Source organism: Perca fluviatilis, chromosome 15 (assembly GCF_010015445.1).
Source record: "Perca fluviatilis chromosome 15, GENO_Pfluv_1.0, whole genome shotgun sequence".
Taxonomy (NCBI): domain Eukaryota; kingdom Metazoa; phylum Chordata; class Actinopteri; order Perciformes; family Percidae; genus Perca; species Perca fluviatilis.
Genome location: NC_053126.1, coordinates 3,633,527 through 3,658,748, shown reverse-complemented (window position 1 = coordinate 3,658,748; position 25,222 = coordinate 3,633,527). Strand labels below are relative to the sequence as shown.

Genomic DNA, 25,222 nt, shown 5'->3' with positions numbered 1-25,222 from the left:
GACTGCTTCTGACTGGCTAGTAGTCCTTACCTAGGTACTGTCAGGGCACGCCCTCATACTCTGCTTCTGACTGGCTAGTAGTCCTTACCTAGGTACTGTCAGGGCACGCCCTCATACTCTGCTTCTGACTGGCTAGTAGTCCTTACCTAGGTACTGTCAGGGCACGCCCTCATACTCTGCTTCTGACTGGCTAGTAGTCCTTACCTAGCTACTGAGCATGTGCGACTCCCAACAAAGATGGAACAGAAGTTAGAGGTCTCACTCTGTAGCTAAAACAAAGACCTGAACACAGGGTAAAAAGAGGAGCTGCAGCAATGTGCAGTACAACAAAAATATGGTGTTTTCTGAAAATTAAACCATGTAAACCTATTCTGATATAACCTCTAAATACAATTATGAACCTGGAAATGAGCATAATATGAGCACTTTAAAACATCCTGATTTAATTCCATACATTTGCTCTCTTTGGGAAACATTAATATTTGTTGGCAGCTTCTCTTAATAAATACCAATGCAGTGGTGGAATGTAACAAAGTACATTTACTTGTTTGTACTTTACTTGTGTTTTTCCATTTTCTGCTAATTTATACTTTTACTTCCTACATCTCAGAGGTAAATATTGTACTTTTTACTCCACTACATTTGTCTGACAGCTTAGTTACTTTTCAGAATCCGATGATGAGTTTTTCATCCCCTTCCGGCTTCCTGTCCTGTATCTCCACGTGTTGATGTTGAATGTTTGTGACAAATTGAAGGATGAAGTGTTCCTTTATGTGTTGAGAAATGCTCCTACTTCTTAAGCTAAATAAAGTCTTTTAAACAGCCCCAAAAATCGCCATCTCCAAACCCACCAGACTCCATTTAAATAAACAGTAATTTTTTCATCATAAAACACACTTCATTCAAAGTCCACAGAAACAAAATAAAACTATCAAAATCCGTCTTGGTTCATCTTTCCACTGTTTCAACAATCACCACTCTGGTTTGGTTGAAATAAACCCTTAATTCACCCATTTACATGTGGAAATATGCTGGCTCTATACACGCTAAAAGTCCTGATTATTGACATGGAGTCTGGTGGAGATATGCTGGCTCTATACACGCTAAAAGTCCTAATTATTTACATGGAGTCTGGTGGAAATATGCTGGCTCTATACACGCTAAAAGTCCTGACTGTTTACATGGAGTCTGGTGGAAATATGCTGGCTCTATACACGCTAAAAGTCCTGATTATTTACATGGAGTCTGGTGGAAATATGCTGGCTCTATACACGCTAAAAGTCCTGATTATTTACATGGAGTCTGGTGGAAATATGCTGGCTCTATACATGCTAAAAGTCCTGATTATTTACATGGAGTCTGGTGGAAATATGCTGGCTCTATACACGCTAAAAGTCCTGATTATTTACATGGAGTCTGGTGGAGATATGCTGGCTCTATACACGCTAAAAGTCCTAATTATTTACATGGAGTCTGGTGGAAATATGCTGGCTCTATACACGCTAAAAGTCCTGATTATTTACATGGAGTCTGGTGAGTTTGGTGTTGGCAGTTTCGGGGCTGTTTCTGGTTAAACAAAAAGGATCTTACTATTTAACAAAAAGGTCTATAGGGACCCTAACCCTCTGTAGGGATCCTTTCCATAATGTTGTCAGACATTTAGAATAATAATCTGAGACTGTCAGCGGCAAAAACAGACGGAAATTCACGAATCACATTTGTGGCTAGAAGGGATACAGCTACAGCGTTTAGCCGAGAAAACGTGTCGGTTTAGGCACCAAAACAACAAGTTAGCCTTAGTTTAGGAAAAAGATCATGGTTTGGATTAAAACACTCCCGAGGAACGAACACGCGTTTTCTGGGTGAAAGTATGAAAACTATATTATAATAGCCTATTTTTTTTTTTGCGAGATTCTGCGTAACTTCCGGACCTAGGGGTGGTTACAGCTGTCTAGCTCGCTCAATACTGGGACAATTTCACAGATTTTTGCTCCCATTAGCCCCTTAAACACAAAAACATGGGACATATCAGGTTGAAAAATAGGCTACCAAAATGTCCCTTTAAATGTAATTCTTCTGTTCTCTTTGGGCTGTTACTGGGTGCAAGGGTGTGTATGCATGTATTTAAAAAGCTACAAAAACATCAAAAAAATTGCCAGATTTTTTTTAAAGCGTCAAAAACCTAAAAGAATTATCGATAAAAAAAATAAAAAATGCTCAGATTTTTTTTCCTTGAAAAAGTGACAAAAGCTACACACACAAAAAAACGCAAAAGGCGACAAAAACATTGAAATGATTGTTCAAAAAATTGTCCGAATTTTTTTGTTGTTGAAAAAGTTACAAAAACTTTTGAAAAAGCGACAAAAGCTACACACAAAAACTCAAAAAAGGCGACAAAATTCGAAAAAGGCGGGAAAAAAAATCTGAAAAAACAACTAAAACATTGAAAATAAAAAATAAATTTAAAAAAAACTTAAAAAGGAACAAACACTTCGAAAAAAGAGCCCCGTTTTGATGATGGGGGAGGGGGGGATGGGTTGTAACCATAGACTGTATAATATATAATATAATATACAGTCTATGGTTGTATCACCTGGCTGGGTGTCATAGAGCCGGTCGGCCAGCAGGTGGCGCCCCGCAGCCTCCGCTCCTCCGTGCTGACATCCTGCTCTGTAGGAGTCGGTTCAGCATCTGGTCGGCAGCCCTCCTCCCGTTAGATTCCCTCACACGTCACAGCAGTTCTGCATGGACTTAGTCGATAGGCCTGCCTTTTTAATATCAATTCTCGAGCTGCACAAATATTTACTTTAATTTTTCTGCGCAGTGTCTTAAAAAAAAGGGGAGTATTTTTGAACAATATGGAAAAAGAGAGGAGATCGTCTAAACAGTACGGCTCTCTGGAGAAGACGCAGGTGGACACAGCGACGGAGAAACCGAGTGAGTTTTGAGTATAACGTGTGAACAGTTTAACAGGATGCACGCTTGAATTGTGTTTCTGTATTAAGTAATCAGCGAGGGAAAAGGGATGCTTTTGTTGCTCCAACTTTTTAAGCAGAGGGAATGAAAGCTTCAGGTGCCTGCAGATCCTCAGTGAGCATGTTCAAGTTGTCTGTCTGCAGGATTTTAGACCTCCTGATAGAGGGGATGTTGTGGAGGTGAGATTTCTCTGCAGGAGAACATGTTACATTTATTAATTTGACAGGCCATACGTTATCCAAGAGTTTTTCAACATGTATGATCTAAATTTAGTTTTCGCAGAGCCTTCTTCCCCACTGCGAAAAATAAAATTCCAATAATAGCTTCTAGTTATTTCATCTTTTTGTTTTTCTTGCTTCAGAATGGTCACATTTAAGCATACTGTAAAAATGGTAGTCACAATATCTTTAAAATAGCTTGTTTTTGTCCAACTAATAGTCCATCATACACATATATTCAGTTTACTGTCACAATAAGGCAAAGAAAAGCAGATTATCCTCACATGGCAGCTGGAATTAGAGAATGTTTCACTTTTTTGGATGGAAAAAAAACGAACGATAAATTGATTTTCGAAATAGTTGCAGATCATTTTTCTGACGCTCAACAAATCAGTATATCAACAAATCTTTTCATAGCTTTAATTTCTAGATCTAGAGATTCGTAATGTCAGTGCACAGCAGGACATTCAACATATATAATACATATTACAGTAATGAATGAAAAACATGTATTTACTTGAGTTTTTGTTTTTGAGGATAAACATATTTTCCCCTATAATTCCTAACAAATTACATATTTCTTTCCAGGGAAATTCCTCGGAAACTATTAGGGAACTACATAGACAAGAGTTTATTTGCATCCACACAGAGAGAGAAATAGGAACAATGTCAAGTCATACTGATACAATTGGCTAAAGTTTGGTCATAATAAGGCCAAAACATTTGAGTCTTTAAAAATAGTATTCATACAGTATCATTTACCTAAGTAAAAGTAGCAATACCACGCTGTAAAGTCCTGCATTGAAAATGTCACTTTAATGGAAACACCCTTACATCTTAAAGGGAACTATGCAGTTTTTTTTAAGCTTAATTTGCCTTAAGTAAACAGCTTCGGAGTCATTGGAATGGTTATATGACTTTTTTTTAGTTGAATGGTGGTCGTCTCGCTCGCCCCTAGCGCCTGAGAGCAGAAAAACCTCCCTTGCAACTTTCGGCCGGCGAGCCGCCACCCTCAGCGTCAGGAAGCATGACGTGATAACAGAAAGAAGCAGAAAGCTAGGAAAGCATTGTCGGAGGAACAGAGAAAGAGGAAACGCAGACTGACAGAGTGAGGACTCAGACCCGAGTAAACATAGGAGCTGCCAAATATCTATTCTGAAGCTGTGGGTTGGGAGCTCAATAGAGAAACCTGCCAGCAAAAAGCCAGAAAACAGCGAAGAAATGGCCAAAACTGCATAGTGCCCCTTTAAGCTTGAGTGAGATTTTATTTTTGGCGTTCCTCAAGGCTCACTTCTTGGTTTTTCCCATTTTATACAACCATCTCCTCTGTAATACCACGTGTGCAACATTGTACTATAAATGGCACACATTCATTTTTATGTTATTGCTTTCTATTATCCACATGTTTCACATGGTTGACTTTAAATGTTCCTTAAGGGTGTGACGGTATTACTATAGTTGTAGTGAGAAGTAAGATCACGCATTAAACAATATAAACTGCATTCCCACAAACCTGCGAGTATGATTGTAATGTCTTTTCACACAAGGCCAGGTAATTAAAAGCGGATCCGAGCTCTGCTGGATGACTCATCGTTGCCCCTGGAGAGGAGTAGGAGGCTGCAGGAGGCAGGAGGCAGGCAGTGCAGATATTCAGTGATGCTTGAAGAATGACTGGGGGTGAGGGAAGTATTCACAGAGCTCTGATCAGATCATAGCAGGACAGCAGAATTTGATCCATGGAAGTTTTTAATGTTTACAGCTGAACAGGTTTCACTAAACTCATTCATAAATGTGTGCGCTTGTTGTGTGTTTGTGCCTGGATATTTAAATAGTCCCACATTAGGTTTTTCATCATGAGTCTCGAGAGTCCCCTGAGCTTGATAACCTTGACAGTTCGAACAGGGGGGTGGCCTGGGTGGGAGGTGTCCTCCAGAGCATTCCCACCCAGGCCCCCCCCCCCCGTTGAAACTGTCACCGTCAGGCAGACAGTACAGATCCATCAGGGCAAAAACCAACAGATTCAAAAACAGTTTTCACCCATCTAACTAAAATCAATGCTGCTAAATTGAACTGACCTGATAGTCCATTGAGGGATTGCGCAATAAGTGTGACTGTGTATGTCCAGCCCGGTCTCATGGCAGCTCGTGATACGGTCACGTTATTGAATCGTATATGAAACAATAATGTCGTTTTTTTTGTTGTGGTGATTACGAATTTTAAAGCAATGTATTTCAATGGGAAGCATATTTCGTGATCACAGAACGATGACGGTAGCGAGTAGTATTGATAAGGCGAAAGTCCGCGCAGGGAGGTTGGTCCCTGGTCAAAAAACACAGGACTTTCACCACGGAGACCGGGGATGGCGTCCGTCCTGTTGTTGTGGCCTCATTTCCCCGTCGTTGCGTGCCCCAGTGCAGGTTCGAAAATCGTGACCTGTACACGTTCAAAATCTGTGACACGAAATAAACGTCTAAATCGTGACCTGTAAACAAATCAATAAATCAAAATAATGTGACTATTCCACCGTGAGACCGGGTTGGTATGTAAGGACTCTCATGCTGCTGTGTATGTTCAGTATGTATGTATGAATGCCTGTTCATGCTGCTTTTGGATATTATGTATCTTTTTATTCTTTTTATAATGACGCACTGCCAGGTTAGTACTTTTGAAAATTTCGTTGTACAAGTGACAATGACAATAAAGTTCTATTCTATTCTATTCTATTCTATTCTATTCTATAACCGAGACAGGTGGTTTATTGGATATAATGAGTGCAATACATTACTCCAATTAAGCATTTTTGCACTTAAATGTGCAAGGAAGTGGCCGGGTTGGCTCAGTGGGTAGAGCAGGTGCACATATACTGAGAGGTTTATGCCTCGACACAGAGGTCCAGGGTTCAAATCTGACCTGTGACGATTTTTCTTGTATGTCTTACCCCTCTCTCTCACCTAGCTGTCCTGTCAATTAAAAAGGCGGAAAAGCCCAAAAAATAATCTTTAAATGTGCAAGGAATTGCTAGCCTCAATTTCACCGGAAATCAACTGAAAGACGTCTTGTTATAGGGTCTACTGTCCATCATGTATTTCTTAAAAAAAAACTCCTGTTGCCATGATCAGAATCAAGCAAATGTGTTTTGGTCTCGCCTGTCTTTCAGCAGAGGATGTCATTTCCATGGCTGACTCCACGATTACCATCGAGGACATCGAAGGAGAGCTGTGCAAAATCGACCGCATAAGAGACATCCTCGTACGGAGGGAATCGGAGCTGCGATACATGTAAGATCTGCTTCTTCAACACCAGTTCTCGTGTTCAGTATTTCAAATGACATAGACGCAAAAAGGGACACTGACGCACCGCGATGGCATGGTGACATTAGAGCCAAGATGATAACACATGCGTCTCTTCTTTCACGTTACGTTCCACTGTTTTTGGTCCTCTGCACCGACACATAAAGCTCTGCTGTACAGGGGATCTGAATACACGCCAAGCTACTGTTACCAGCCCCCCAGGAATAAGACATGATGCACCATGTCTGTCAGACACCAACGCTGAAGCAGCCATGTGCATGATGGCAAAAAAAGTGTGTAAAAGAAAACAGCAGTGCTATTAAAGGTCTTAGCACACATCAGGTTGTTTTTTTTCAGATCTCAAAAGATGCCCTTTTGTCCTTTCTTTGATTATTGACTTTTTCTTTTTTTTTTTTATTATTATACTTTTTCGAGACCTTCCTCATTATTTCTTGTTAAATAAAATCAGATAAGTGTTGGTGGTTCATGATGTCACATATCACACGTTGTTCTCATTTCCATCCACATTCATCCGCATCCAGAGGGTGAAAAGTGATGCACATTCCCACTCCCAATAATAGATTATTTGCCTTCTCGTCACCGGGGGCCTGCATGTGTTGACATGTTTTACATCAACTGCAACACAGACAGTAGTCTGTATCCACGACGTCGCACTTCTGGGATTGCTCCCGTGCTGCCGGAAATTCCTCCGGATGCATGTCTTTTCAGCCGGATGTCCGTCCCCTTCCTCTGTCTCTGTGTTGGCGTTCTAACCTCCGGTGGATTTGTGAGGACTATGGTTAACTGCTCCTCAGATCTCTGCAGGGTAAATCCAGACACCTAGCTAGACTATCTGTCCAATCGGAGTTTTCTGGTGCACAACTAAAACTACTTTTGAACGTTAAGAGCCAATGAGGTTTAACCATCTATCAGCTCATTTAAATAGCTCACGTTACTGTATTGAAGGGGACACGGTGGTGCGGTGGTTAGCACTGTCGCCTCACAGCAAGAAGGTTGTGGGTTCGTACCCCGGTTGGCCCGGCCTTTCTGTGTGGAGTTTGCATGTTCTCCCCATGTCTGTGTGGGTTCTCTCCGGGTACTCCGGCTTCCTCCCGCTGGCCAAAGACATGCGGGCTAGGTTTATTGGTGTCCCTAAATTGTCCGTAGGTGTGCATGTGTGAGTGAGTGGTTGTTTGTCTCTGTGTGGCCCTGCGATGGACTGGCGACCTGTCCAGGGTGTACCCCGCCTTTCGCCCGACGTATGCTGGGATTGGCTCCAGCCCCCCCACGACCCTGTGTGCGGGATAAGTGGTTGACGATGGATGGACGTTACTGTATTGTGTGAACAATTAACTTAATATATATTATATTTCTTTTGTGGGGTGAAAATGTTCCACCAAAACAAGTTCCTTCCCAAGGCTATTTAGCAGAGGCACCGTGGCTACTCCACACATACATTCTGGGATAGGAGGAAAGAAAACGCCCTGGGTTGTTTTGCATTTCTTTAAACCAATCACAGTCGTCTTGGGCGGCGCTAAGCTCCGGACGCAGCGACGGTGGCTCTGAAAAAATAGTCTCAGGAAGGAACTTGTTTTGGTGGAACATTTTCACCCCACAAAAGAAATATAATATATATTAAGTTAATTGTTCACACAATACAGTAACGTGAGCTATTTAAATTAGCTGATACATGGTTAAACCTCATTGGCTCTTACCAGTGTATCTCTGTGTGTACTTCGTCCACAGCAATCCCACCAATCAGTCCCAAAACCTCCCAGTTAGAGAGGAAATGCCATAATCATATTCTTTGTAAATCTTTACCATCATTACCCAAAAGAACCAAGCAGGCCTGCCTTGTTGCATGATCCAAATTTTCTTGAAACTTGCCATTTTCAGCGTGTAGCTCGCTAGCTCGAAGTTTGTTGTTGTTTCCCGAAAGGGAACCGAGTTTGAGAACGACAACACACAGAGAGAGGAAGGCGAGGGGTCATCCGGGTCAGGCAGTTATCCTGGAAATGTACTTCCGTTGATCCAGACTAGGTTATGGCTTATCTACTTATGTTGGACACTGAACTGAATGAGACCCGGGCACATCTAACACAGCATATGAGTCATCCTAAAATATAAACTGCTCAAGTACACTCAAGTGAAACCTATTTATTAAACCAACAGCTCACAGTACACATTTCTGTTAGAGCCATTTCCCTCTTTACACCGTAATAGCACTTACACACACACACACACACACACACACACATACACACAGACACTCACAAACAGACGCACAGACAGACACACAGACAGACAGACACACACACAGACACACACACATACACACAGACACACACACAGACACACACACATACACACAGACACACACACAGACACACATACACACAGACACACACACAGACACACAGACAGACAGACAGACAGACACACTCGTGTGACGGCACCTGATGTTTTCAAATCTGCATCCGAGTCCGACGGTGAAATGAGATCTGATACTTTGAGCTGTGAGTCATCGACAGAGGGCAGCGTGGCCGTCTTATTCCAGCTGATAAACTCACACATCATCACCATCTGGACACCATCGGTGTTTATTTTCTTTTTGGATGAGCTCCGACAATTTCACATGGATGTTTGTGTCAGGGGTGTGCAGATTTGGACCCAAATTGCAGAAAAGTGAAACTGAAGCCTAAAATATACACACAGATAGAACATGTAAAATAAAAAAAAACAGGCAACAGGGTGAATATACAAACAGGGAATGAAATAACAACAATAAACAGGAAACACCACGACCATGACAGTTTGCATGTCAAGTTAGGAGGGGAATTGCTTTGCTGCCATGGTATGAAATTCCATTTCATATTTTAAAAGCCTCATCAAGAGAACACTACTTATTTCAAGTCACAGATTCACATATCTTTTACTTGTATTGGTTCTCTTTATATTTCTATTGAGAGTGGAGCTTATTTAACCGACCTATTTCCCCCCCGTGGATAAATAAAGTATTTGATTTGATTTGATTTGTTTAATTATACTTTTTTTTTTTTTTACACTGGCATTAGCTGATTTCCTGCACAACATCTATTCACGGTGTGTTTGTTTTACACTCAGGATGGATGACATCCAGCTCTGCCGAGAAATCACGAGGCTGAAGACGGAGCTGCAGCAGCTTGTCTCGACTCCAGGTAAACTGTGTGCTGTTTGTCACGTCTTCTTTCACCTGTCTTCTTCTGTCTGACAATGGAAAGAAAAGGGATGTAAACGTTTCTAACGTTAACCCTCTGGGCCTTGTGTTGAGCAGACGATGATAAGTCCAAGGCGGACAGAGAGAGGGAGGAAGAGCTGCTGCAGCAGGTCAACAAGCTGGTGGAGACCAGAGACTTCCTGGTGGATGACGTGGAGTTTGAGAGGCTCAGGTGGGGTTATTAAATCAATCGATTGAAAGGACAGACACACACACACACACACACACACACACACACACATACACACACTCCCCGGACACACACGCACACACACTCACACATGCACACACACACACACACACACACACACATCCCCGGACATGCGCACACACACGCACACATGCGCATACACACACATGCCCGGACAAACACACACACATGCCCGGACACGCGCGCGCACACACACACACACACACACACACACACACACACACACACACGCACACACACACACAGCAGCCATTACAATGCTTTTTACAAGCTAATGGGCAAAGATAAAGGTCTGGATCTTTGACTTTAACAATTTAACTTTAAAATTATAGCTTTTAGCATGTTGGTCAGTCTTTACTGTTATTCATACATACTTCACATATTCCATGTACAAGCTTATACACTTCAATCATGTCTCCTCTGTATCCTCTGTACATACAAGAGTCAGTAAACACATTTTTCATGATCTCTTAGTGATGTTCACACGCACATGCACACACACACACACACACACACACACACACACACACACACACACACACACACAGCAGCCATTACAGTGCTTTTTACAAGACAGGCAAAGACAAAGATGTGCAATTCTAAAGGTCTGGATCTCCACATTATGTTGATTGAACTTTAACAATTTAACTTTACAATTTTAGCTTTTAGCATGTTGATGAGTTTTTCCTTTAGTTCTATACTTTGCCATGTGACTGAATCTCCAGGACAAACGTGATCAGACTATTGATCCAGTGAGTTTTTAAAAGGTTGTCTCTGTTCTTACAAAGCCTTGTCTCTGTGTGTGCTCTGTGCATCCTCTCTGTATATTTACACTGAATAATAATAACATGGAGAGCAAGTCCACTGTTGCTCAGATGGTTTGTTTGTGGTGTTAAATTAGCTGTCACGACTGATAAGCGGGCAGCTGTTCATGCCAAAGAATATCTTTGAGTGACATTTTGATGGGCCTCATAAAGATTGCAGGGATGCGAGAGGCCATCTTCTTCCATTATTCAACGTGTTTGTGAGAGTGTGCGCGGATGCAGCAGTGAATTCACACCATGTACTGAGGATTAAAACCCTCTCCTGAGGATTTGTCAGTCCAGCCTGTAGCCTTGGCTTCTCCTTTACTTGCAGCCCAGTGACATTTAACATGATTGAAAAACCCGACAAATTAAAAACAAGGATATATTCTCCTCCACAGGGAAAGAGAGGAAGACAGAGAAATGGCCGTCTTCTTACAGTCCAAATTTCCCAAGACATTGGCTGCAAAAGGTGAGTCCAACTTAAGACTTAAGTCCAACTTAAGACTTAAAGAAAAAGAAACAGCCACATAAGTCGTTTGTTCAAGCAGCAATTACAACTCATATTTACGTTAATAGTGGCGGCTCCCACTAGTGTCCTTAGTAAATATGAAATGAGCAAAATGGAAAGTAGCAAACCGTTCTCACTCCGAACTCGTGAAATACTGACGCTTGGTCAGTGGCTGTCAGCATCAAATACCGACGCAAAAATCACCCTTAAGCGTCTGTATAGACCACACGGCAACAGCTTGACCGTGGCGCTGTTAGATGACGTAGTATTAAAGGACAAATCCGGCGCTAAATGAACCTAGGGGTTAATAACATGTGTACCGAGTCGACCGTTCTCTGGGATCTGTTTTCATTCTAATCGAATGTGATCAGTTTTAGCGCAAACTGCTAATTAGCTTATAAAGCTAGTCGTCGGGGCATGAGGGTAAAATCTCTATTTCTACACCACTAACAAGGCTCAAAATATCACCACACTTCCACGGTAGCATAATGAGGGTCCCTACATGTAAACTGAAGCATTGAGAACTTTGTAAGTGTACAGAGAGTTTATTAAAAAGATAGTTTATAAAGACAGTACCGTTCACATATACATGCAGGCGCCATCTTGGGAAAACAGTATTAAGTGAGACAATGGTAGCGAAGTAGTAATGGAAAATCTGACAGGACTTTCAGCCAAGAGGGGTTCGTGTCCCAAAACGTACATTTTGTAACCCCACCCACGATCTTTTCTTAAACCTAACTGTACCGTTCTAGTGCCACATGTCAGTTAAACGCATCGCCTCACCCAGAGCGTCAAATAGTGCGCCAAGGTCCAAACCAAGCGCGTTAAATATGACGCTAAAGGAGACTTTGGATAACACACCAGCACCTGCCGGCCGCTTTTGACGAATGGGAGTGAGAATGTGTTGATTATGGTGTAATTGATAGTGCTGTAATGTATGTGGAGAGGAATACCCAGTTTCTTGATTATAAAGTTTTTACATGGAGATCATCATGTACAGCTCTGCAGAGCTCGGAGAGACGCTTCTCAATTCGTGTTCTGCTTTCTTTGTTTGATGGTTTATTTTAACATAGTGGGGGAACAATACTTTGACCAATGGCTAAAGCCAACTGGCTCTATCCGAAGGCCATTGATAATGCATCCAGATGTTTCAAAGAGGTTTGAAGTAAAGTTTGAGGTTCCTGTCAATCTTAGATACATATTCAGTACAATAATGTTTTAGTGTCATAAATGTGGTACATCACAATTAAGTGAGAAAGGGGAGGTTAGGTGTATGGCTCAATTAAACATAGGACTTTCACCCAAGAGTTCATGTCCCGTTTGTGTCCCGCGTGTCCCAAACGTACATTTTGTGACCCCACCCACCATCTTTCCCTAAACCTGGCTGTCCCGTTTTTGTGCCGCATGTCAGTTAAACATATGTCCCAACCCAAGTGATGCCAAGAGTCCCGTTTGAAATGTTTTTTATTAACTTTACGGCACAAACAGAGCTACGTCATGTTCCGCACCAAGTGTGTATTGAAGTATCTGATTTTAACCCAAACCACGATCTTTTTCTAGACTTAACTTAGTAGTTTTGGAGCCTAAACCTAACCAAACTGCGACCATTTCACAATGTTAATAATATGTTTTAAACTGCAGTGGATATGTTCTGTGGTTTAGATATGAGGTCGTATTTCCTGCCACCACTAGGGGGCGCTTATGTGGCGCTTACTCCTGTTGGTAGTGCGTTTTGTTACCTTCAGACAGAGCCAGGGTAGCTGTTTCCCCCTGTTTCCAGTATTTGGGCTAGGCTAAGCTAACAGCTGCATACAGCTATGAGAGTGGCAAGAAATTGCAGAAGCATACTTCCTGAAAACATTGCACTTTTCTTTTGAGGAATATAACTTTAAGTGAAGATGTAGAGGATGAGAGTGTGAACATGACTTTACTGTCACGTCTCATTTTTGATCAGGTGCTTCGCAAGATCAAAACGTGGCGTCCAAATCCCAGCAGACGGCGCCGTTCAGTAAAACTGGACTCACACTGCTGAAAGACTGCTGTGGCTTCACCTGCTCCATCATGTAATACTGTGTGTGTGTGTGTGTGTGTGTGTGTGTGTGTGTGTGTGTGTGTGTGTGTGTGTGTGTGTGTGTGTGTGTGCGTGTGTCTGGCGTACTAGCAGTCACCTTTTGGCGGAATGGACCGCCATCTGGCACTGCCTGTACCCGGCTCACAGTCACTTATTGGCGGCTAAACACAACTACCAACTGCCGCTAATACGAAGGAGCTCTGTAGCCGGCGAGCAAAGCTCTGTAGTTGGCATCACGTGACCAGCCGGTGGTCGCCTAGTTTTCGTAGGAAATCATACGAATTGGTGTGCATACATTTAACGTACATATTACATACGTACAAACCCGTTTATGAGAAAGTGTTGCAGAAGTAGGAATTTGGTGTAAACAGCATTACTGATCTTGAAACGAAGGTGATATTTCCCCAGTAACAGAACTTTTGCTCCACCGATTTGCCGGTCCAGTCAGAGAGACACAAAGTTGAAGAAATTTAAAGCAACACTATAGAGAACTTTTCCCGCTTCGGTCCCCCTACAGTTTGGAAGCGGAATTATCCCATTATGTCTCACTGGAACTACAGATCCTCTACCCGATCTGGCAAACTTGCATAGTGCGGTTATAGCCGATAGAGAGCCGCAAAGTGAATGCAGAAGTGCCGTTCACCCTGTTACGAGATGATGAACAACTGAAACGATTTTGGAAACATTATTTTATGTTACAAAAAGTTATTTAGTGTTGCTTTAACTGGCTGGAGCCTCATAATTCCCCTCTACATAAAAATTGTGTCACTAAAGGACACCATTAGCGCTCACATCTCTGTTGTTGCACTGTAAACCTGAATGCGCAAATGAATTAACTGGAGTATTGTAAACTTACAGTTTGTTAAGAAGTTCTACTTACTTAAAACATATTGTTGAGTTACGGTTAATTAATACGTTAAGTTTTTATACTTAAAATTATTCTGTTATGTTAATTTAATACTTTCGAGTTGCATTTTACTGATTTTTTAGTTAGCTTAATTGGTATTTTAATTTAACGGTAATCAAAAAATGCAAGTTGATGTTACTCCACATATTTAAGCTCTAGCAACGTCAGACTTTTAAGTTTATAAACTCAACAAATGTGTGGCAACTGATTGCCAAAACTTTTTAGAGTACTGCTTACTTATTCGGGTTTACAGTGTATTTAAGTCATAATTTTGCTTTTGTGTTTTGGACTTACAAGGTTTTTGCCCAACAGCGACGATATATTATGTGATTTACTGCTGTGAAATACTGTGTTTAAAGTCTAGCAGAGAGGAAGCTGACTGCCTAATACTAATGCTTTCTGTCTAATTAATGTAATTAGATACTATTATAGTTGCTCTGACCTTCTGTTTGGGATGGATTAGCTGTTAAAGACTCACTGAGGGAACAAACTACACTTGCTGTAGTTTGTTCTGTATTGAGTATTATTGTTAGGCTTGTGATTACGTTTGTTTTTGATTATTGGGAGTGGTTTCATCTTTTTTTCCTTATTCAGTTAATCGTTGGGGCCATCAAAATGTTACAGTTAGCATTAGCAGCGGAGGAGGGGAGATGCCGTATATGAAAATGACAATTTTATGAATAAAATAAAAATGCAGACCTTTGTACTTTCTGTTGGTCATCCGATGTAGACACAGTTGAGCAGATTTATGCAGAAGGCTGTCTCGCAAATATTGTTCATTTCTGTTTGCTACTCAGTTACTCAGCAGGCCACAAGTTAAACCAAAGTCAGATATCTGATCCGGATGTAATTAGTCATTAAGTAATATGCCTTAAAAGAGAAAATGTGTATTCTTTTCTGTGACTGTAGAATGTATCATCTTTTGCAATGCTGTTTTGTTTCGGCCCCTTTGGAGCTTCATCAAGAGTATTTAAAAATCTTGAGTATTTGGATACTCTTGATGAAGGTCCAGAGGGGCTGAAACCTCAGTTTCTTCAATAAATGGTGTTGCTGTAGCAAAAGCAGAGTGCGGGATCTTACTTTTTAAATCTAACATATTTTAAAAGACGAGTAAGAAATATTTGCATTTCAAAGGCCATGTGTGTGTGTGTGTGTGTGTGTGTGTGTGTGTGTGTGTGTGTGTGTGTGTGTGTGTGTGTGAACCAGAAGGTGAGGAGAAAACCAGATGGTTTGAGTTCCACATAACTTACCTCACACACACACACACACACACACACACACACACTGCAGCCACAGATGAGTTATACAGCGCAGCAAGACCACTATCTTTAATTTGTCTGATGGAGCATTTTGTCTGAAGAATACTCAGTTTTAGTAGAAATTATGGACATGATTTGATTTTGTATTAATCTCGAACAATCAACAGACTGTAAAAGAAGAAACAAAATCTGATAAAAACAACAAAAATATAAAACAAAGATAGATACATCAATCCGATTTTTCAAAGAACAAATGAAGAATGAGTTTGAGAGGAAGAATGCATCACCATAATGCTTATATAGTCCTGCCCCTCCTTTACAAAACCATATTATTACCAAAGAAACAAATAGATATGCACACACTGCATACACAAATGCGAGTCAACATACAACAATACATTGTGACTTCCACTTCATATTCTGGATGACATGATTGGTATGCACGTTTTCCCTTTCTTCAATATACAATATTTTAGATAGATAGTTAACTTTATTTAAGGTGTCTTCGCAGCCAGGTACTTAAATACAGTTACAACATAAAACATTACTATAATACATTCAAATACAATACAATACAGTACAGTCACGATACAATACAAATGCACTTAAAAAGGAGGGATACAAATACAACTACAGTGGGACTGCATAGTAAATGAGGTGCAGAGAGGACATAAGGCAAATATATTATATAGCTTCTTCCTGAGCCTCTAGCCTGCAGTAATGTGCTCTGTTTGGTTCCGTCCTCACGTTGACAACGGCCGTCACAGCTGGCTGCAGATTAACGGACCTGCAACGCTCTCCGCTGTATTTAATTTGCAGGCTGAGAAGCCTAATCAGAGGGCTCCATACTGTGAATATAGACAAGTTACTGCCAACCCACTCTAATTGGATGCTTGCTCTTGTATGCAGCGTTGGCTAGACATTAAGAAGTCCCTGGAAAGGCGATATCATGCTCTGCCAATTAGGGACTGTTTCTTTCTTTTTTCCAGCTATGACTTTCTTCTGAAAGCATTTCATAATTTCTCAGACTCAGTCTATAGGGCGTACACTTTATGGTACTTTATGTATGTTAGGAGCTGCATCCCTCCTGCTGTTTATGTATTGTCCCTCTGGCAGTTGTCTCTAAAGACCAGGGAAGATAAATGAGAGAGCTTTGTGTGACATTTCAGCCACTGAGGCGTTATTAGGGATCCCACGTAACTTCTAGGCAAGTCCCGCCCTAGGAAGCAGGCCGATTGGTTGGGGTTAGGCATTGACCTTGAGTGGTTAAGGTTAGGATAGCCGATTGGTCAGGGGATAGGACCTGAACAAATCAGGTTACGTTACCTAGCGTAAGCATGGACGCCTGGCCAATAGGAGCGTGTGAATGCTCTTGAAGGGCGGGCCTTGCCTAGAAGTTGCGTCGGCTCCATAATAACGCGCCACTTTAATGCTGAGCAACAGGGCCATTAGTACAAAGGTGAGGTGGTATTACCAATTAAATCGGATGTTTTTCCATGGAAAAGCAGACATTTCCCAAATGCAGTATCAATACTTTTTGAAAATTAGAGATTTATGCAATTTTGACTAATGGCTGACGAGCACTATTTTCTGAATTTTTTTCTAAATGATGTCGGCGTCTAGATTCTGGGATTAGTTTCACAATTCTGAGATATTCCCAGAGCAGAACTCCTTAGCTCACAATAGACTTCAGCAATTTCTTTTTTTTAGTGGTGACGGTATCAAGTTCCTAAAAAAGGGCTAAAATTGCCCCTGCATTTCACACTGAGGAGATGTCTAAAATAGGAAGCCAGAAGCGTAAAATATACTGAGAAAGCTGCTGGGGGTGGCCAGTTGGCTCAGTTGGTGGAGAGGGCGCACATATGCGGAGGTTTGTTCCTCGACGCTGAGGGTCCATGGTTCGAGTCCGACCTGTGGTGGTTTTCCTGCATGTCTTCCCCCTCTCTCTCTCTCCCCTTCCTCACATAGCTGTCCTGTCAAAATTAAAGGCGGAAAAGCCCCCAAAAAATTGTCTTTAAAAATAAATGACCACACCATCAGCCCATCATACACATCTCTCCCCAGCCCAAAACTTCTTAGGAGCCCTCTAGAAAGCTCAGGTACTTTCCCCATTTTCCAGTATAGGCATTCAATCTGGCAAACTGTTTATATGACATCTTTTCAAACGCTGCCACCCTAGCCATCTCACAAGCCCTGTCCTGGATTGACGGCACCCCTTCATTCCTTCATCCGCTTCAAATAATCTGTCTGGCTGAAGCGGAGTTCTGTTTTAAAGCTAGAACAATAATTCATATGAAACTAAGCGACCTAATTCATACTATGCTAGCTTGTCCAGAAGGGGAATAAATAACGCTCCAAAGTTAGGCTACATTTTAATAATAATGCTCCAAAATGATGTCAAACTGCTTCTTTTTTTAATTTTTAATTTAAAAACCTTTTCTTGGGGGACAAGCCCTAAACCTCCCTCCAAATATGTGCACCTAAGTCTTTTATAAAGCTAGGGAAAACAGTGCAAATAGCTGGCATAAATGGGGGGGAAAAAATCTCCCCGGTCGAGCACATCCCCGGACCCCCATAGGTTTGGGATAAGCGCCAAATGTTATTCTGGCCCCCCCCCCTCGACCTTTTTAAACAAAATTTAAAATGTTTAAGGTCTTGTTTTTAGAATAATACATTTAAGACTTTGGAATACTTTTAAGACCCTGTGGCAGTGGCGATTTTTGACCCTTTTTAGGGGGGCTCAAGCCCCCCTTAAATTTCATCTCAGCCGCCCTAAAAATTATAATAATAAAAACAAATTAATTTTATTTGTATTTTTATTTTTTAAATCAATTTTAGTGCTTCAAGTTAGAGTTTACGAACTTATATATATATGTATATATATATATATACATATATATATAATATCCTGTGTGGCTGTCGCCGATACTATGCACCTGTAACCCCGTCAAGGAAAATTTTATTTTCTATTTATTTATTGTTTACACCTCATTATCATTTCATTTGATTCTTTTTGTAGTTTTTTCATATGTTCAATATTTTGCATTTATTTTGCAAGTTATAATAATAAATATATATATCCATTGTTATCCAGTGAAATTACTGATTTAGCTTGGGGGCCTTGCAACACTTTTGCAAGGCACTGTATCTGTGTCACCTTCTCATTAGGGGCTGAGCCCCCCTAAAGGTCTGATCCTAGAATCACTGCTGGCCTGTGGGTACCCTGATTGTCTGATTCATACGCAGCAGCATTACTGCACAGAGAGTATCGTCCATCTACCCACACACACACATACTGTATGAACCCATCACTCAGAAGAGATTTAATTGCAGTTATACCTCAATCATGAATGTGTCATACAGTGCAAAAGCCACGCTGTCCCTGCTGTTTCTGCATGAAGATCAAACGATGAACTCTATCAGATGTCAGATGAGGCCTTGAGGAAATCTGTACACTTTTCTTGAAGGGAAGGATCTGCGATTGGAAGCCGCCTGGATTGTTATCTGCTCTGTGATCACCCACGTAAACCCCACGTGGTTCTTTTTTAATGGGCAGAACTGGATCATTTCTGCTGGTGTAAACAGAGGAGTGGGTTGTGCATTAAAAAACTTTCATCTCTGTCGCTTACTGGGCTGTGAGTCACTGTGTCTGAGTCACACATTCTCAGCATGGCCGTGATCAAAAACAACAGATGTGCCTCCCCAGTGTCACAGTTCTTCGAAATCAGCACACCGATCTTTGTATTTTGTTATAAATAGTCTGGAAGGTTACAATTAATGTGTGACATGGACATAAATATGCAGACGGGAGTGTTTGATAACTGCAGGTAGGCTAAACCCTAGCAACACCCTTCTGTCTCCTCTATCTGTACAGTGTGTACAGTTTTTCAATGCTGTATACATTCCCTGACCCCATAGTTTGATGTGTGGTGATTCATATATTACACTACTTTTGTGAACCTAAGACTTTACTTAAAGCTACATTGTGTAAGACTTTCTCCCATCTAGCGGTGAAATTGTATATGACAACCAACTGAATATTACTTTCTAGCCCCTCCTCTCACGTTTGTTGGCGAACAGTGAGGTTAATTTCGGTAGGTTATTAATGGATTGTTGCTTCATGCTCACATTAAGGTTAAATGGGGCTGTAAGCGATAATTGAATTGAGGCGAAATGAGACCACTGAGATATTTAAAGTATTCAAATTATTCAACTGGACGACCCGTCAACCAATACAGGTTCGTGTGTTTTGTGCTGAGGGAGTTACAAAAAAAGTCTGACAAAGATGGTGGAGGTTATCAGCGCCGTATCATGAATATTTAGATGTGATTAAAATGTTTCTACACGAACATCGGTACTTCTATCAACACGAATTGTGTTTTATATAACACACAAACTTAGTTAGGGCAAATACACCACTAAATAGATCACTGTATATGTTAGTTTAAACACTCGAACTTTTCAGCTAGCCGACACGCTAATCGCTAGCATGTTCGGACCATATTGGATTTCATTGTAGCCTAGCCAGGTAGCTAGCTAGCTAGGCTACTTGTGCATTTGTTTGATTTCATGTTTTGTTGGCGAACATTGACACTTGTAGCGACACGGATTGTTGTTTATATGTCACACGAACTTAAACAGGGCGAACACACACCACCAAATAGACCACTGGAGATAGTTTAAACATTCAAAATGATTCAGCTGGCCGACAGGTCAACCGCTAGCATGTTCGGACATTGCATTTCATTGTAAGCATGCGAGGGAGGGGGGGGGGGAAAAAAGGGGAGGAAACAAAAAATTTATGAAAAAAGTTTTTAGGGTTTTTTTTTTACCACCCTGTCTTCTGACAGCCCGGGACATTTAAAAAAATGTTGCGGTCTTGCGTTTCGTTTTCGCGACCACGGCCCCGAGGCAAACTTTCGCTGGCCGAAATTCGCCAGGTGTTTCGCTGTGTGGAACCCTACCGTTAGTATCTCCATCGTTTCCACGCAGCTGTTCTAGCCACTCCCATATTTACTTTGGTCTTGTCGCATTGTCGTTTTAATTCTCTTTTTCACTTCCCTGGCGAGTAATCTCCCCCTGGCATTCGTCACGGTGCCACTGAGCGTAAGAGGGCGAAATGCCGAGGTATGTCCCTCTTTGGCTAATGTATTTTAAAGATGGAGGCGCAACATGGCGGCCGTCATTCGAGCGACTCGCTCGTATGTATTCTGAATGATTCTGAATGGAAGATCTAAGCGTACGAGAATACTTTGATTAGTTGGTGGAAGTAATTACACATGAATGAGCACATATTTGTGAAAGAACAAAGGGGTTTTTGCTAAGAATCAACTAAAAAAATGACACAATGTAGGTTTAACACATTTCAAGCAACAAAATAATGTGTCCACATGAGTAAAGGTTTGTTTTCATCTTCAAGAGATTTGAGGAATTCCACAAAAAAAATAAAAATTTACTTTTCAGCTTCAGGGCCTAATTATGTCTTTACACATTGCTCTCGGACAAATTCCGGTCCCACTATACAGAAAGCTGAGTTTGTTCTGAACATTTTGATATAAAACACATGGGGATCAGGTTATATGGAAATACCCTTAAAAGGAGAATTCAAGAAGTTATGTAAAAATTGAGAAAAATGCCCTTTGACCTCAGAGGGTTAACCCTTGTGTCGTCCTCGGGTCAAATTTGACCCGTTTTCAAAGTTTTTTTTCTAACCAAAATGCCCAAATATAACATGGATGCATGCATGTACAGTATGTTGTAGGAACCCATAACAACGTCTTTCTTTTAAGGTAAAATTAATGATTACATTCATTGATTTTTGGGTGTTTTTTTTTTTTATAACATTCGTTTTAAAACAGCATCCTGATAAACTATGGCATAAACCAGTCTGTGATCCACTCAACATCCTTTGATCTTAACTATTAGTCAAAATAATTCATAATTTCTGCCTTTTTAACTAAAAAATTAGGTATAATGTCATGTAAATTAGGTTTATTGACCATGAATTTAAAACAAAATGTTGAAAAAAGTGACAAAAATGTTTTAAAAAAGTGTCAAAAGCATAAAAAAGAGCCAAGAATGCTGAAAAAAAGCACCAAAAATTCAATTTCACTTTCGACCTGGATGGACAACAAGTTCATTGTCGAAGGGAAGACAACACGAGAGTTAAACACCAATTGATTTAGGAATATGCAACATAAAGGGACAAAACTGTTTTAAACCAAGATTTCTGACACCCAGAAAGCCACTTCAAGACCAGGTAACAGCTCAGGACCCACCTTACGGTCATCAGTGTGTCCGTTTGTCATTTCATTTTGCAAGCTTTCAATTAAATAATCACAAAGCAGTTGACACAAAGTAAGCCGAGAGCTGACGGGAGGTCAACACAAAGCAACAGGCAGTATTACCTGACGTTGGGAAACGTGAAATCAAACAGTGCACCCATGTGGCAGAACACAACACAAGCATGGAGAATTAAGGGTGAGTTGTTATTTTTTTCCTATATCCTCAATCGACTGTAAAATCCACATTTTAAAGCTATTAAAACATTTCTTCCCGGGCATCTTTGTCACCTTTTTCACCCTTGATGAGTTTGCATTTAATGAAATAGTAGTTTTTGTAGATTAGGCATGTCATTTTGTTATGGATTGCTACTGACTATAAAACAAAAAAAATGAAAACCATGACAAAGATTGATTGCCTTTTTGAGGGCATATATAGCACATGTCACTGTTTTCTATTTAATGTGAGTTCTTTGGACACAGGTGTGTTTTTTTTGAAGTCAATCTGATAAATTTTTGATTATGTTGTTCAAATTCTCCACTATTAATTGCATTCCCTATATAGTCCACTATAAAATACCCACAATGCACAGCTAATTTGAGTGTGCATACTGAATGATTCTGAATGGAAGATTCTACACGTACGAGAATACTTTGATTAGTTGGTGGAAGTAATTACACATGAATGAGCACATATTTGTGAAAGAACAAAGGGGTTTTTGCTAAGAATCAACAAAAAAAATGACACAATGTAGGTTTAACACATTTCAAGCAACAAAATAATGTGTCCACATGAGTAAAGGTTTGTTATCATCTTCACGAGATTTGAGGAATTCCAAAAAAAAAAAAAAAATTACTTTTCAGCTTCAGGGCCTAATTATCTTTTTAAAGGAACTTGCCAACTTATTGGGAGACACGACGTAACATGAGACACAGCCATCTTCTAACCGTAAACAAACCGGGAACTATATTCTCAGGCTGAAGAATATAGTACTTGGGCGGAGTGATATGCTCGCAGCAAGCCTGTCTGAGAATATAGTTCCCGGTTTGTTTACAGTTAGAAGATGGATGTGTCTCATGTTACGTTGTTTTTTGTACACGCTGTGACTCTACAAATCACAACATGTAAATAGGAACATGTTGGAGTTATTTTGTCCCTTATTGGGAGCAGTAGGCTAGTTGGAACCAGTCACCTGCATGTTCTGTGCTAGGCTAAGCTAATGCTGGAGCAGTCAGACAGCGTTACAGTACGCACTGAAATGAGAAGGGTATGTATGGACTAGTCTTACTCTGGGGGTTACGGTGAATAAGATAAAGTCCCAATAAGTCGGTGTGTTCCTATATATCAAATTTTACCCGTTTTCAAAGTTGTTGTTTTTTAACCAAAATGCCCAAATATAACATGGATGTACGTTGTATTGAACCCATAACAACGTTATTTGCAAGTAAAATTAATGATTACATTACACAGCACAGCTAATTTGAGTGTGCATATGATGTACCCTACATTTTATTTCCATATACCACAATGCAATGTGGTCGTGTTTCGAGGAGAAGAAGCAGCTGCCCCCACAAAAACTGAAAAGGAAAAATGGAGCGGGCTTTCATTTTACAGTGGAAATGAAATAACGTGCAACATACTGTATATACAACCTTTAACATCCTCCTGAGTGCTCGGTTTGTTTCAGGGACATATTAAAGTATTTTAGTTTCTGGTTTGTGTACATGATGCCGGGCGCGCCAGCCAAATCTCGTTTGGTCGTTCCCTATATAGATCACTCTTTAATAGTCTCGCATTGCCAGACCTTCCTCCACAGCGCTGCGGAGGACGGTCTGGCTAGGCCACACAGCATTCCTGAATGGGAGAAAAAAACATGCTCTGGTTTTGTTAGGAAAATTATAGTTTATTTTTGTTATTATTAAACAGTTTGCATAGAACGATATTATACTGAGTACTCTAAACAAGATAACATGGAGCCTCTGCGTGTCCTTGTGTGAGCACGGTGTGATGCTGAGGAAAGAACATGACGACATCGACTCTGACCCATAGACTGTATATTCTCTGACCAGATAAAGGACACAACATCGACTTTGTATTATCACTGCATATCATTAATTATAAAAATCCGATGTAGCGGGCTTCTCGTCAGACATTTCTGTTCTATAAATAGTGCTGCAAATGGCTCCTTGTGTTCGCAAGTAAAAATGAATTTTGAGAGACTCTTCGGTGTTTCTGTCTATTCTTCATAATGTAATTATCCTAACAGGTTTATTGGCATTTCTTTAAACCAATCACAATCGTCCTGGGTGGTGCTCAGGGCCGGACGGAGCCACGGTGCCTCTGCAAAAATAGTCTCAGGAAGGAACTTGTTTTGGTGGAACATGTGGACGTTCAAAAGTAGTTTTAGTCGTGGAACAGAAAACTCCGATTGGACAGATAGTCTAGCTAGCTGTCTGGATTTACCCTGCAGAGATCTGAGGAGCAGTTAACCATAGTCCTCACAAATCCACCGGAGGTTAGAACGCCAACACAGAGACAGAGGAAGGGGACGGACATACTGGAAAAAATAAAGATAGATTTAAGTAGATTTAAACTTTGGAGCTTCTGGCTTTAACAAGGTCTTATTCTCTGACAGATTTGTTGTTGAGATCTACATGTTTCCTTAACAAAAACCATCCCAAAACACGTGTGATGTTTGGAATAGACCTATGCAGAAAGTTTTGAACAATAGCCTACAGGATGATAATAATTTCCTTTACATAAATAAAGACATTTGCACTATAAATTGATGCCAGAATGCCCCCAAAGTTATGTGTTGAAACAAAACCTACACAGTTGGTTGCAGTTATAATGTGCTACTAACCAGTGGTGTAGTCTAATGTATTTTGGGTATACCTATACAAATATATGGACCATAATGGACATATATCAAAGTGGGGCGTCTGGGTGTTGTTAAGAAAATCTAAAAGACGTGATCTTTGATTTCTGAGGAGGAAGCAGAGGCTTGGGTCGAACTGAAAGTTAAGCAAAAGGTTTAATAAACAACATGATGATTTGCAGCCCTGAAATCAACTCTGTTTCAGAATTATATTCCTTGAATGGAAACTGTCCCAGGTTAAGGACACACCTCTGATTTCAGGTTTACTCCAGGTCACAGACAAAGGTCGTTTATCATGGTAGTGCCGATTCTATTCAAGTTTACAGAGATATGCATTTCCTTTGTACTTCTAATCAAGTCTGGCCCAGCAGGGAGTGGCTCCCCAAAAGGTAGAAGCAACAGTTACCTTTCCTGTGGGGACAATGAGTCTCCTCCAGTATGCTAAATGACAGACAAGACCTGATGATTCTTCAGAAGCTTGAGAAGGTGTGAGCCAGACAAATGCTAATTAGTGTAGTTATTTGATTAGATCTAGCTGCAGGCTACATAAAACCAAAAGT

The 25,222-nt window shown here is 40.7% G+C and overlaps 1 protein-coding gene across 2 annotated transcripts; it reads left to right on the top strand.

Moving 5' to 3' along the window:
* Positions 1-2,688: 2,688 nt before the first annotated feature.
* zgc:171844 (uncharacterized protein LOC100151763 homolog) lies at positions 2,689-15,256 on the top strand. Of its 2 annotated transcripts, XM_039823898.1 has the most exons (7): positions 2,881-2,937; positions 4,742-4,871; positions 6,352-6,472; positions 9,608-9,681; positions 9,798-9,912; positions 11,156-11,226; positions 13,220-15,256. In XM_039823898.1, the coding sequence occupies exons 2-7, from the start codon at positions 4,862-4,864 to the stop codon at positions 13,330-13,332; spliced, it is 504 nt and encodes a 167-aa protein (XP_039679832.1). In that variant the 5' UTR covers positions 2,881-2,937; positions 4,742-4,861; the 3' UTR covers positions 13,333-15,256. The 2 variants fall into 2 exon arrangements, with proteins under 2 accessions (XP_039679831.1, XP_039679832.1); XM_039823897.1 differs by lacking the exon at positions 4,742-4,871 and having other exon boundaries at positions 2,689-2,937.
* Positions 15,257-25,222: the final 9,966 nt, after the last annotated feature.